The 14,575-nt window shown below is 44.4% G+C and overlaps 1 protein-coding gene across 1 annotated transcript in view; it reads left to right on the forward strand.

The window, feature by feature from the left end:
- CHD7 (chromodomain helicase DNA binding protein 7) overlaps positions 1-14,575 on the forward strand; it is a 2,781,650-nt gene that overhangs the window by 339,712 nt on the left and 2,427,363 nt on the right. Inside the window, exon 2 of the mRNA XM_044065875.1 lies at positions 3,539-5,331. Within this exon, the coding sequence (XP_043921810.1) occupies positions 3,682-5,331 (1,650 nt within the window). The 5' untranslated portion in view covers positions 3,539-3,681. The remainder of the gene's footprint in view (positions 1-3,538; positions 5,332-14,575) is intronic.

Genomic DNA, 14,575 nt, shown 5'->3' on the forward strand with positions numbered 1-14,575 from the left:
ATGGTCTAGGGAGGTACGTCTCAGGTCATTTACTCCCACATGAACTATGAGTCATATTGGTAATTATGATCCAGTGACCTGAGTGCATGAATAATGTGGCGGATCCTAGCCCCTGATAAGCAACTGACTGTAACTGTCTCCTTACTAAGCCTGGTGAGAAGGACATCAGTGTCTCTCTCTCTCAGTGGAGTCTCCAATAACTAGAATGTTGGATTGTGTGATGAATTGCCATATGGGCGTAGATGTAGAGGCTCCATGAGAAGTAGGTTGTATGTGTTGATGTGGGTGTTTTGAAAGAGTACGTTTGGGGCTGCTGAGGGTGTTTGTGTACTTTGTCTAGGCGGTCTTTGTGGTTTAGGAAGGTTAAATGCAAGTGCCTCAGTATGTGTAGGTCTATATGTCTGCTTTGAATTTTGCATGATGGGTGCAGCATGTGTACTTACTGACAACCTTATTGACATTAGGAGTACTTTTATGTGAGAGCTTTGCCTCCTGTGACTTTGTGTAAATACATCTCTCACATACCATATCAGTTTGGAGAATTAATTGGTTGTCCGTAAACATGAGGCAATTTCTACATTGCCTCAGGATGCCCATATCCACCAAGCCAGTAACGAAGACAGTTGGAAAGTTCTTATCCATGGCAGCAGACCCTTTTTTATTGATTATGAATGAGAATATCAATCGCTGCCATTTGAGGTAATTTGGGGAAATGAGGTGGTATGGGTAGGAGAGGAGAGAGAGTTTAGAATCCTCAGCTTGTATAAAGGCAGAGTCGTATCAGAGGGTCAGATCTGAAACACATGGGTTGATGAAGAATGAAAATGGGCAACACTGATATAACATCATGGTTAGTATACAACTTTTTTCCTGCCACCACTGTCACCAGGCCTTGAGAAAGGAGATTTAGAATTATAGTTGGCCTTTTATACCAGAACAGCCCTTTGTAATCACGGCTGACTATTCAAACCCTAGTCTCAGGCACTTAAGAACAAAACCCATTTTCCACTGAGCTAGTTTTTTGCTAAGTTTGGTAACCAAACAACTGCATAGAGTTCAGACAGATGTATTCAGCTTTAATATAATGCCTGGAGGACCTTGTTTTACTAAAGTTAAAATGTGCAAGTGCACATGCACACACTTATTTTGGAGAGGGAGTGTTCTTATTGACTAGAAAAATGTTAGCAGCAAGCAGTTGAGCAAATCTAGATAATAGTGAAGGTGTGGTCAGTGCACACTTCATCTTTTCTTTTTGCATAACCAGCATGAGTTGATGCATCGGGAGGAAGTTCCAGACCTTTGTTTGCTATTAGGGAAATAAGACTCCTAGTACCTTAATGAAGTGCTGTTGCTGTTGGACTTTGCTTATGCATTTTATGTAAGTAAATCAAATGACAACAGATCTGTACAAGACCAACTTCAGGAAGTGTAAGTTAATTTTGTTCTTAAACTTGTAAACATGCAATTTTTAAAATTTGGTAATCTGCATCTACCCAAAAAAAGAAAATCAGAAAAAAAAAAATGATCCCATAACCACTTTTTGCAGTCACAGCAGAGTGTATTTTAGATCTTTGACTGGGGGGGGGGGGATAATATAAGTGCAGTTAACAAGTCTGATCTCATAGCCAGGCTAGCAGAAATGTACAAGAGAATCTCTGATTATTGAGATTGAGCAAATGAGTCACTGTTTCTTTTTGGTGTTTAACTCCTGACAGCTGTCGTGTCACATGAGCCAGGCTGAACAGGGTTCTTGAGAGTGGTAGCAAAGGTTTTCCTGCCGGATGTTTGTTTTTATTTGTGTATGTTTAGCAGGATTGGGGGAGGACTTTGACTGCTTTGTGATTTAATGCAGGATTTGTTTCAAAAGTTGTATTCTGGAGCCTCCAGCTGGTGCAGACTTGCAATTTGTCATAAATGGGATCTTGTTTCGCCACTTGTAATTGGTTCTCTTGATGGTATGTGATATACCCAGTAATTTTCAGTTGCTGTTAGCATTTTGGAAAAGCTAGCAGTGACTGTAGGGCAGTGGGCATGGAGTCAGTGCTGTCAGTTAGTGTGCCCCGAGATGTTTTTGTTACAGGGCAAAAAAACACTTGTAAGTAGATAAACATTTTTGTTAATTTGTCCGTACTGCCTACCAGACAGCAGTCTCCTCTTACCAGCCTTTCCATTCTTTCTATATTAAAGATTAAAGTATGCTGACAGAGAACATCATTTAGTCATTAATCATGGGTGGTTCAATGATTTTTGGTTGTGGCAGCTCTAATGTCCCTATGTGCACTTTAACTGTGCAGGGAAAGGGTCTGTGAATTGGACTGTCGGGAAGGACTTTCCCTTGCTTCCTCAAGGAATGATGACCCTTTCAACAGCCCACCCACCACCCCCAATGCATGGAAGGTCTTTTTTCCACTGTTAGCGAGGGAAATCGTACCTGTCCAATATGCTTTCAAGTACACGCAAGCCTCCCTGCGAGAAGCCAGGGGGTCTTCCTCCCTGCCTGGTCTGTCCAGCACTGAGACCACTAATTCAGCCTCAGTTGCAATATTTCATCCCTCTTGTGTCTTGGATCAGGCCTCAGGTAATGTGAAGTGTTACGCAGTAGGGGCCAGTACATAGTCTGGCAACTGCCAGTAACCAGGGCAGGCAAACTTGTACTTATCTCACTCTGTAGGGAGCTTTTCTAGGTAGTTTCTTTTCAGCTTCCATTTGACATTAATGAAAAGGAGAGCGCTTTACAATTTTCTGTACGTGTTAGTAAAGGGAAGGCACCCACAAGAGAAAGAAAGACCCTTTTGAGCACACAAGTCTTAATATATTAATGTTTATACACAAGTTAAAAATGCCCCACCCCACAGGAAAATATGTGCGCATTCAGTGGGCTGGATAATAGTGCACTAAATTTTTACAGAAGTGTAGTATAATGTTGGTTAGAGAAAATAAACACATACTCTATTTCTAAGCAGCATCTTTCCTGTAGATATTGGCAAACCTAACAGTAGTTTTAAGTTTTGCACTTGACAGGCAGTTATAAACAGCACTGAGTTAAGCTGGTGGAGAAGACTACACACCTTTCACAGTGTTGTTAAGTCACCTGAACATGCTGCTCAGAGTTACGTTAAAAGGCATGCTAATGGTAATTTTCAGAGTTTTATTAAAGCAGATGGGACTGTTTGGCTGTATTCCTACATCTGTCCTGCTGATTTGACAGCTGCTGCTGCAGCCACTGCATTCTATATTCTTTTGTTCTGACTACTTCATCCAGGAATAGAAAGACTAAGAGGCCACAGAATGAATGAATTTGAGGTTAGTGCTTGTCAGCTCAGAGTAACTTGTAATAGCATCTGCTGTTGACAGTTGGACAAATTTTTATAAAAAGTTAGTTTCCCTGAAGTGTACTATGTGAAAAGAGTTGTATTTTTCAAGCTTGCATAAAATCCTGCCTCATGACTCAAGTTTTGTGTACATGTACACATTTACCCTGAAAAAATGTAAAATAGAATATTATTTTATTCTAAAGTCTTTTTTTATTTTTTTTAAGGACCTACTGCCAGACTTTGCCTGATGCTTCATTTTCCAGAAGAATTAAGGAAACCATGATGGGCTGGAGAGCAGTTGAGGATTAAGAACTTCAGAGTAGGTGAAGCATAAAACTGCTCCTTAAGTACTTGGAGCTGAAAGAAGATGGCTGACCCCGGAATGATGAGTTTGTTTGGTGATGACAGCAATATTTTTAGTGAAAGTCTGGAAGCCCTTGGTGAATGTGGTTACTCAGAAGCTCCAGTTAATTCCATGGGCCAACAGTTGTCTCTTGACCAAGGATATGGTTCTATACAGTCACCCTTGCACCACCCCCCACCCTCTCAGAATCAAACAAAACTGTCGCACTTTGATCATTATAGTTCATATGAACAGCAGAAAGTCCATCTTATGGAGCAGCCTAATAGAATGTTGGGCAGCAACCCTGGAAATGGAATGGCGTCTCCTCATTCTCAGTATCACAGCACACCAGTTCCTCAGGTTCCTCATGGAGGTGCTCAGATGGGAGGCTATCCAGGCATGCAGAATGATAGACATACACAGCCTTTTGTAGATGGTGGTTCTTTGTGGGGACCTCGTGCTGTTCCAGTCCCAGACCAGATCAGAGGTCCATACCAGCAGCAGCAACCACCACCCCAGCAGCAGCAGCAATCTTCTGTGCCTCCAGGACAGGGACATTCATCACATATACAGCAAATGGGAAATTATATTCCTCGTACGGATTATTTGCAACAACGTGGCCAGCTACCACAACAAAGGATGAACCAGTTCTCTCAAGGACAGGAGGGTCTCAGTCAGGGTAATCCTTTTATTGGGACATCTGGCCCTGGACACTTGGCTCACATACCCCAGCAAAGTCCCAGTATGGGTGGTTCTTTGCATCACCCAGTTCAGCAATTTCATCACCACCCTACTACTGCTCTCCATGGAGAATCAGTTGCTCACAGTCCTAGATTTTCTCCTACGCAGCAAGGTACGGTCAGGCCACAGAATCTTAACTTTAATTCTCGTAGCCAGGCAGTACCTTCACCAACTCTAAGTAACTCAGGGCAGTATTCTCAATATTCTTATGGTAATATGAATCAGGGATTAGTTAACAGTACAGGGATGAATCAGACTTTAGGCCTTAGCAGTAATGCTTCTATGAACCAGTCAGTTTCCCGGTACCCAAACACTGTAGGATTTCCACCTAGCACTGGACCAGGACTACTACACCAGCAGCCCATTCACCCTAGTGGCTCACTTAACCAAATGAATACCCAAACTATGCATCCTTCACAGCCTCAGGGATCATATGCCTCTCCACCACCTATGTCACCTTTGAAAGCAATGAATAATCCAGCAGGTACTCCTCCTCCACAGGTTAGACCTGGAAGTGCTGGAATACCCCTGGAAGTGGGTAGTTATCCAAACATACCGCACCCTTCACAGTCACACCAAACATCAGCAACTATGGGAATTGGTCAGAGGAACATTGGTCCACGAGGTATGCAGCAGCCACAGCCTTTTCTTGGTATCTCTCCAACAGCAAGGGAGATGGGTGGACATATGAGGCCTAATGGTTGTCCTGGCATGGGCCATGCAGAACCACAGGTACTACAAGAAAGACTAATGCCTTCACAGCCACATCCAAGTCAGCACTCACCTTTTCAGCAACAGCTGCAAACTTGTCCAATGCAGTCGCACGCTGCAATTCATCACCAGTCCTCTCCTCCTGCACTTCCTCATCACCAGCCGTGGACGCAGCCACACCAGTCACCTCAGACTACACCACAGAAAGTGCCTCTCCAGCAGGTGAGTCATTTTTTTTAAGCTGGTAATAACACATTTGCAAGAGTCACCAGTGTGTGTGTTGCTTGTTTAAAATGAACACTTGTGTATTTTTGGTCTAAGCAGGTTGTTTATACATGACTGACTTAAGCTTGCTTGTCTACAACATCTTGCTGTGAGCAGGCACATTACCAATATAGTGACTTTTTTGAATGTTGTGTGTTTGAAGTAGTCACATCAGTGTGGTGTGTTTCGCTTGCACTGTTTGAGAATATGCATGGGGGTCTTGCATAGAGTTTAGTGTACATCTGAATGTTTGAAAATGACGTGTGCTTTTAAAGACTTGCAGTGTTAGGCAAGACTATGAGCTCATTCTGACGGTATTGCAAGTGTGATGAAATGTCCATGAACTTTATGTAGACATTTTGTGTGTGTGTGTATGTATATGTATATATATATACATATATATATATATATATATATATATATATATATATATTATATATATATATATATATATATTATATATATTTTTTACAGATTTCTCATGTTTCATTATTGAAGTAATCAATAAAAAATCTTGGTGTTGGCATTTTTCCTGAGTATCGATTCTCAGTTATAGCGTCTTCTGTGTAGCGACATGTGTGAATGGGCGTTCCTTCGTTGAAGGTTGTGCGTTAGGCCCGGCAAGCCAGCACGTAAAAAAAAAAAAATCTACTGCCAATCATTAGCAGACCGGAGTTCCGCTGTGGCGACCACTAACCGGGAAAAGCCGAAAGACACAAATCGACTTGAGGAATACAGGATAAAAGCATTTTTCCTGAGTATCGACTTGAGGAATACAGAAGAAAAAGTCCAGCAAAAAGACTTGGGGGGGGGGGGGGGTAGAAGAGTAAGAGTGATTTATTTTTTTGCTTTCAGAAACTGAAAAGCTTGAAGCCATTTAAGTGATATGAAGTTTTGATGTAGGAAAAACAAAAAAGATTACAGAGCTTGCAACAGCCATTGCTTTGTTTCGCATGAGGCTTTATTGTGATGCCTCAAGTCTCTTATATGTCATTGGTGTGATGTAGGGTAGTTGAAGTTAATGGACTTGTAAATCACAAGTGCATGTGGCCCAGGTAAGAAGTTTGCAGATTTTTCGTAATGTTTTCAACCATGGCAAAGGCCTTGAAAGTGCATGCAGAAATGACAGCAGTTGAAAAAAACTTTACCAGCAGCAGTAGAGCTTGATAGACTCAAATGTGAATAGTTGTACAACAGAAAAAAAATAAATGCAGCAGTGATACCAGCTCCCCCCCCCCCCCAAAAAAAAAAAAAATTACAATTATGTCTTTGACACTCATCCAAGAAATAAGTGGCTGGTGTAATGTTACTGCGCAAATCCCATCTCTACATCGTACCCAAAGCCAGTGCAACCATTGATTCTGATCCAGATTAGATCCTCATTAATCTGCCCATCAGAAACTCCCAACAACTTACATAGCAGAAGTTCATCGTGTTTCACTGTTGCAGTCATCACTGTAGGGTTCTCCCTGCCGGCAGGCAGCCCTCGGTCGGTCAGAATCCCAAAGTCTGGGTCCGGCGTCTGCTGTGTAGTCACCCTCCCTGAAGTCAGAGCGCCAGGGGTACAAAGCTCCCAGCTGACGCCATGTTCTCCAGTCTTTCTTGCCGCGCGGTGGAAGCAGTTCGCAAGTGCCGGTCGGCTGACTCCTGTTACTTTTGGTGCTTCATACCGAAGACACTCTTCTTTTCAAAGCCAAGTACCCCGTTGGGCAAACTTTTTTTCTTGCTCCAGACCGATGTCAGAAAAAGTTAATAATTGTATTTCATGTGGGAAGCAAATACCTCATAAGGATTTTCACTCTTACTCTATTCCTTGTCTAGGCCCTGACCACGACGTAGCTAGTTGTCGGTTTTGTGCTAGATTTAATCAACGTACTATTAAACGGAGATACGATTTTGCCTTTCATTACTTTGGGAGGCTATTTAATTACATGTCGTCGGACACGCTTCCGACTACCGGAGTTCACAAAAGACGCAAGGATAAGGATAGGCCTTCAAGGTCCAAATCAGACAGCTTACAATCAGAGCCAGCTGCTGGTTCAGCCGTCGTCAGTGAGGCGCTTTCGCAGCCCCTGTCATCAGCCATTACAGAACCGTTTGCCGAAACGGACTCCCACGAGGAGCCAACTAGGCCTTCGAATACTCCAGGTGCAGGACGTTCGGATAATGCTCCCTCGGATGGGTCCGGAGCCGCTGTGCAGGTACCGGCTTCCGAGGGGGGTTTTAGGCCTACGCAGCTTCAGGTAAAGGCAAAGGCAAAGACTCCTTCTAAAACAAAGACTCCGGCCCAGGCCTCCTCTGATCCGGGACCTAAATCTCAAAAACAAATGCTTAAAATGGCGGAGGACTTGTTAACTATGATTAGGGGCTCACATCCCCCTCCTGACAAAAGGTCAAGACAAGAATTGGGTTATGAATCCTCATCAGGCATCTATCTCTTCAGTGTCTTCCTGTGAACAGGATTATACTTTCCCTCCTTATGAGGATTCTGATGCTGAGGAATCCATTCCTTCAGCTTCTTCTCCTGAGGATTATTCTTTTGGGGAAACTTTACATGACATGAGGCAACATTTTCACTGGGAAGGGCAGGAGTACTCTGAATCTAAGAGAAGGCTTAGGGATTTCCTTCTTCCCCAACACAGACCCCTGGCTATTCCTGCTATTTTGGATATTGTGGATGATGTCTTTTCTGAGTCTAATTTAACTCCTGACTCCTTTCCTCCGGCCCCTGCTAAGCCTGATAGATATTAGAGTCCCTGACTCCCACCAGTTTCTTTATAAAAATCCTACTGCTGATCCAGAAACCATTTCTCAGGGTCCTAAGGGTGTTAAGGCCGCCACTGCTAAGAACCCTATTCCGTCAGATAAGGATTCTAGAGCTTTGAAGAGATGGGGCAAAAAAGTGTACACTTCTGCTACTTTATTAGGGCTTTAAATTGTCAATTTCATATGTTGAAATATCAGCAATACCTTTTGTCTGTTATGAAACAAAAAATGAGTACCATTTCTGCATGTGCAGACAATAAGGAATTACATGATTTGATGCATGCTACTGAGCAGGTGGGAAAACATACCTTACACTGTGGTTTTGATGCTTTGGAGGCCTCTTGCAGGGCAGCTGCCACTGGCACGGTCATTAGAAGGCATGCTTGGTTAAAGGAACAAAATTTGCCTGATCAAGTGAAAGCAAAGTTACTGGATGCTCTTGTTCAACATAATGATGTTCATCGTGCATACAGCTGCAGTAATCACAGATGGGTTTTCTGCCGTCAGGCGGTCCCTCGGTCGGCCGAATTCCAAAGTCTAGGTCTGGCGTCGGTTGTTGTCGCTTTCTCTCCTGACGTCAGTGAGGCTGGAGTATATAAGACACAGCCGACGCCATGTTCCTCAGTCTTTTTTGCCGCGCGGTGCCCGAAGCAGAAGCAGTTCGCAAGTGCCGGTCGGCCAGCTCCTGAATTACGGAAATATTGGAAACCGAAGTCTTCATTAAAGCTAAGTACCCCGTTGGGAAAACTTTTCTTGCCTCAGACCGATGTCAGAAAAAGTTAATAATTGTATTTCTTGTGGGAAGCAAATACCGCATAAGGATTTCCATTCCCTCTGCATACCTTGTTTAGGCCCAGACCACGACGTCTCGGGCTGTCGCTTTTGCGCTACTTTCAATAAACGCACTATTAAGCGTCGGGCCGAGTTCGCCCAACACTTTTTTGGTAAAGCCTTTGATTATAAAATGTCGTCGGATACTCCGACTACCGTTTTGTCCAAAAAACAAGACAAGGACCGGCACGCGAGGTCCACGGTCCCCGCCGACACCACGCCAAAACAGGCTACACGTGGTCCGGTTCTCAGCGAGATGCCTTTGCAGTCCCTGACTACCGACGACACTCCTTTGGCGGTGTCCTCTGTACCCGAGACCGCTGGAACCTCGGCCCTTTCCCAAACTACAACCACCGAAGCCTTTGCTAATGTTGAGCCTACTAATGTGGACAGGTCCACTTCCACCCATGGTGTCTTTAGACCCTCATCTTCTTTTTCTATTAAGGCCTTTACTAAATCCAAAGCAGCCAGGCATCCCAAGAGGCCTGTTGCACAGGGCCCATCTCCAGGCCCCATGCCTAAAAAACAGATGCTTAAAATGGCTGAGGATTTAATTACTCTTATCAGGGGTTCTCAACCCCCTCCAGACAAGAGACCCAGAGTGGAGGAAGATTCTCCCTCTTCTGATCAGGGCTCCATTTTATCAGAACATTCTGATGTAGAGGAACACTCTTACTCCCCTTTTGAGGATTCGGATGCAGAGCAAGTCCATTCCTTCTGTATCTCCTCCTGAGGATTTTTCCTTTGGGGAAACCTTGCACACTTTGAGGGAACACTTCCATTGGGAAGGCCAAGACTTTTCAGATTCCAAGAAAAGACTTAGGGAATTTCTTTTGTTACCTCAACACAGACCTCTGGCGATACCTCCTGTTTTGGACATACTTGATGATGTTTATTTGGAGGCTTGCCTTAACCCGGATTCTCTGCCTCCTGCACCAGTCAAACCTGATAGGTACTACAGAGTACCTAACTCCCACCAATTTCTCTTCAAAAGCCATAATGCTGACCCTGAAACCATTTCTCAAGGCCCCAAGGGATTGAAGGCCTCCACTGCCAAGAATCCACTTCCTGCCGAAAGAGAGTCAAGATCTTTAGAAAGGTGGGGAAAAAAGGTATATACCTCGGCCACCCTAGCCATGAGGGCCTTAAACTGTCAGTTTCATATGCTTAAATATCAACAGTTCCTGTTATCACAATTAAGGAATAAAATGTCTCAACCTGAACAACCAGATTTTAAGGAGTTGCAGGATATGATGCATAGTGCAGAGCAAGTGGGTAAACACACCTTACAATGTGGTTATGATGCCCTAGAGGCCTCAAGTAGAGCGGCTGCTTACAGGATCAGTCATTTGCAGACATGCCTGGCTTAGGGAACAGAACTTGCCTGATCATGTGAAAGCTAAACTTCTAGATGCTCCTTTACAAAAGGATGTGCTGTTTGGTACTAATGCTGAGGAGATATTACGGAAAATGGAAGAAAAAGCCAAATCTATGCAAACTGTCAAAGCTTTTTTTACAGGTCCAACCACCACGTTTTAGCAGAAATTGGCCTTCAAAAAACTGATCCTTTCCAGCCACTGACAAGCCCCAAAGAGGTAGATACAGATGCACAAGGGGCAGAGGGCAGTCACAAGGATCATATAGAGGCCGACAATGGCAAACTCCAGCACCAAGAGGTGGCGAAGACAGTGCACAACAATACAGGAAACAAACCCAATGACTCCCTCATTTCCATGCCAAGCATGTCTCAGCTGGCAGCACTTTTGGGAGGAAAACTAGCATTATTTGCAAGAAATTGGCATATTGTCATAACAGACAAATGGATCCTGGACGTTATAAACAGAGGCTACAAATTTCAATTCCACACTCTTCCAAAAATGAGAGGCATGCCAAACCTGCCACACAATCAAAGGGCAGAGGCACAACTACAAATTTCAAAGCTCATAAGCATGAGAGCTATTCAAAAGGTACCTACTCACGAACAAGGTCAAGGTTTTTATTCAAGACTTTTTCTGGTACCAAGGAAAGGAACCGACTGGAGACCCATTTTGGACTTATCCATCCTAAACACATTTTTACTCTTACCAAAATTCAAGATGCTCACATTACAGCAACTTCATCCCATGCTGGGCAAGGAGTTTTGGCTAGTAACATTGGACCTCAAGGAGGCATACCTGCATGTCCCAATCAGACAAAGCTGCAGAAGATACCTCAGATTTCTTGCAGGTTCAGTCCACTATCAATTCTCTGCATTGCCCTTTGGCTTGGCTACTGCGCCCAGAGTATTCACAAAGTGCCTGGCATCCGTGATTGCCTACTGCAGACTTCAAGGGATACAAATTTACCCTTATTTGGACGACTGCCTGATCCAAGCGGACAGCAAGCACATACTTCTGGAACATCTGGCATATGTAACACGGTTACTGCATTCTCTGGGATACACAATCAACAAAGAGAAATCCAGGCTAACTCCATCTCAGAAAATAACTTTCCTGGGTGCCAACTTGGACACAAACACCCAGATGGCCTATCTTACGCCAGAAAAACAGGGGCAACTAACTCAGTACTTCAAAATACTAGAAAAATGTACCGGGCTTACTGCAAGGAAAATCCTGCAGGCTCTGGGCTTCATGGCATCTTGCATTCTTTTAATCCCATGTGCAAAGCTGCATATGAGGAAACTTCACTGGTACCTAAAAAAACCTATGGTCTCAACACAGTCACAGTTTGGAAACAATAATACCAATAATTCCATGTTTGCAAAAGGAATTTCTATGGTGGGCCCAAGAATGTCAAGCAAACACAGGTCTCCGATTCTGCAAGCCTCAAGCAAAGCAAGTCATCACAACAGACGCCTCAGATTACGCCTGGGGGGCGCACATGACGGACAGGTGCATTCAGGGCAAATGGTCCCAAAAGGAAAAGCACCTTCACATCAATCAAAAAAGAAATGCTAGCAGTAATAAATGCAATTACAGCTTTCAAGGACTTCCTGCATCCAGGACAATTACTGATAAGAACAGACAACACCACAGTAATGTGGTACATAAACAAACAAGGAGGAACACATTCATACCCCTTGTGCAGACTAGCCATGACTCTTTGGAACTTGGCTCTGGAATGGCAAATCGAACTTCAAGCACAGTACTTGCCAGGATTGGAAAACACGCTGGCAGACAATCTAAGCAGAAATATGACAGATCCACACGAATGGAAGTTACATCCTCAGGTGTTTACAGAGATAATCCAAGCGTGGGGGAGGCCAGACATAGATCTTTTTGCCTCCCACAGGAATCATCAATTGGAAAAGTTTTGTTCAAGGACCTTTCATCCAAAGGCCTGGAGAGTGGACACCCTTTAATTCAGTTGGACAACCTGGACAGTTTAGGCATTCCCACCTCTGCTTCTTCTGCCCAAGGTGCTTTTGAAAGCAAGAGCAGACAGACCGAAGATGATACTGATTGCTCCAGATTGGCCAAGGCAACACTGGTACCCACTCCTGAGGAGCCTAACACATACTCCACCCTGGTCCCTGCCTCTAATGCCTCTTCTGCTGACTCAGCACAGCTACAAAACTCTCCACAGTCAGCTGAAAACACTCCATCTCGCTGCATGGAAAATTCCTTAACACCACAACAGACCCTACTCTCCAAGGAGGTGCAGGATGTCATTTTGGAGGCCAGAAGGCCATCTACTAGAAAAGCTTACTCCACAAAATGGAAGCGGTTTTGCTCTTGGAATGAGAAAAAAGGCCAGGACCCTAGAAAACTGAACTTGCCTCAGGTATTACAGTATCTAGCTGAGCTGCTGAACAGTGGACTATCATTTTCTTCCATAAAAATCCATGCCTCAGCCATTTCTGCAGAATTCAACACGGATCCTCCTTTATTTTCTCACCCACTCTTACGACAGTTCCTCAGAGGGGCTAAGAATATAAGACCACCAAGGAAACAACCAATACCAGCCTAGGATCTTAATTGCATACTAGAAAAATTAACATTGCCTCCTTTTGAACCAGCTGCCTCAACAGATTTGCAATATTTGTCCTGGAAAACAGCCTTCCTTCTGGCTATCACTTCAGCTCGTAGGGTTTCGGAACTACAGGCCCTCATGGCGGTGCAGCCCTTTCTCATTTTCCATAAGGACAGGGTTTCCCTTCATACCAACCCGTCATTTATGCCTAAAGTGGTATCCAGGGTAGCTTTAAATCAAGCCATACACCTCCCTACCTTTTACCCCAATCCTCAAAACAAAGGGGAAAGGCTGCTACACTCTTTAGACATCCATAGGCAGCTACGTTATTATTTGGACAGAACAAAGTCCTTCAGGAAATCGGAACAACTCTTTGTGTCCTATGCTGTAGGGGCTCAAGGGAAGCCAGTTACCAAGCAGACTATTTCAAAGTGGATAGGCCACTGCATACGTTTTTGTTATTCCTATCATGGGAAATCTGTTCCTACAGGTATCAGATCACACTCCACCAGGGCCACAGCTACCTCTACAGCCTTCCTCAGAGGAGTTCCCACCAAAGATATTTTGGAAGCAGCCACTTGGAGTTCTGTACATACCTTCACAAAACACTACCACCTGCCTTTATATTCCAGAACTAGAGCAGGCTTTGCCACTGCTGTGTTGCAGGGCATTCTGGCTCAACCCAGTTCCTCCTAGTACCTACCACCCTGTGCGTAGCTTTGGGACTCTACCCATCTGTGATTACTGCAGCTGTATGCACAATGAACATAGTACAGTTTTGTACCTACCATAAATGTAGATGTTCGAGTGCTAATACAGCTGCAGTACAGGATGTCCTTCATGGATGCATCTGCAGTCATAACAACTGGGTTGTCCTGTCGTCAGGCAGCCCTTCAGTCGGCCGGATTCCAAAGTCCGGGTCCGGCTTCGGCTGATGTCGCACTTCACCCGACGTCATCTCTGTTGGTCTTCGGGTATAAAAGCATCAGCCGACGCCATTTTCCTCAGTCTTTCTTGCCGCGTGGCGCCCGAAGCAGAAGCTGTTCGCAAGTGCCGGTCGGTCGGATCCAGAGATTACTTCTACCGAATACTACGAAGACTTCTAAAGCTAAGTACCCCGTTGGGGACTCTTTCTTGCCTCAGCCGATGTCAGAAAAAGTTAATTGTTTAACCTGTGGGAAACAAATACCTCATAAAGATTTCCACTCTTATTGTCTGCCTTGTTTAGGCCCAGCCCACGACGTAGCAGCCTGTTCGGCCTGTGCTTCTTTCAACCGACGAACGCTTAGGCGTCGGTCGGAGTTTGCAGAACAGTTTTTCGGTTCTGATTTTGCGTACATTATGCCGTCGGATCCTCCGACTACCCAATCTGCCAAAAAACGCAAAGATAAAGACCGACACTCGCGGTCCGCGGTTTCGGCGAAACCATGGTTAAGCAAACGCGAGTGTCTCGGTTTCGGCGAAACCGAGAAAACTGATCAAAGTACAGCTGAACCTATCTCTACAACTGAGGCCCCTGCTACCACTCTTGAATCAGCCTCAGAAATTTTATCCACTACGGTGGTTGCCACTGACTTATCAGACACCATTCCCTTGGATGTCTCTACCCCAGCACGTGGTGCTGCTAGGCCTC

This window comes from Protopterus annectens, chromosome 3.part0 (assembly GCF_019279795.1).
Source record: "Protopterus annectens isolate FY-2018-M chromosome 3.part0, PAN1.0, whole genome shotgun sequence".
Lineage (NCBI taxonomy): Eukaryota > Metazoa > Chordata > Ceratodontiformes > Protopteridae > Protopterus > Protopterus annectens.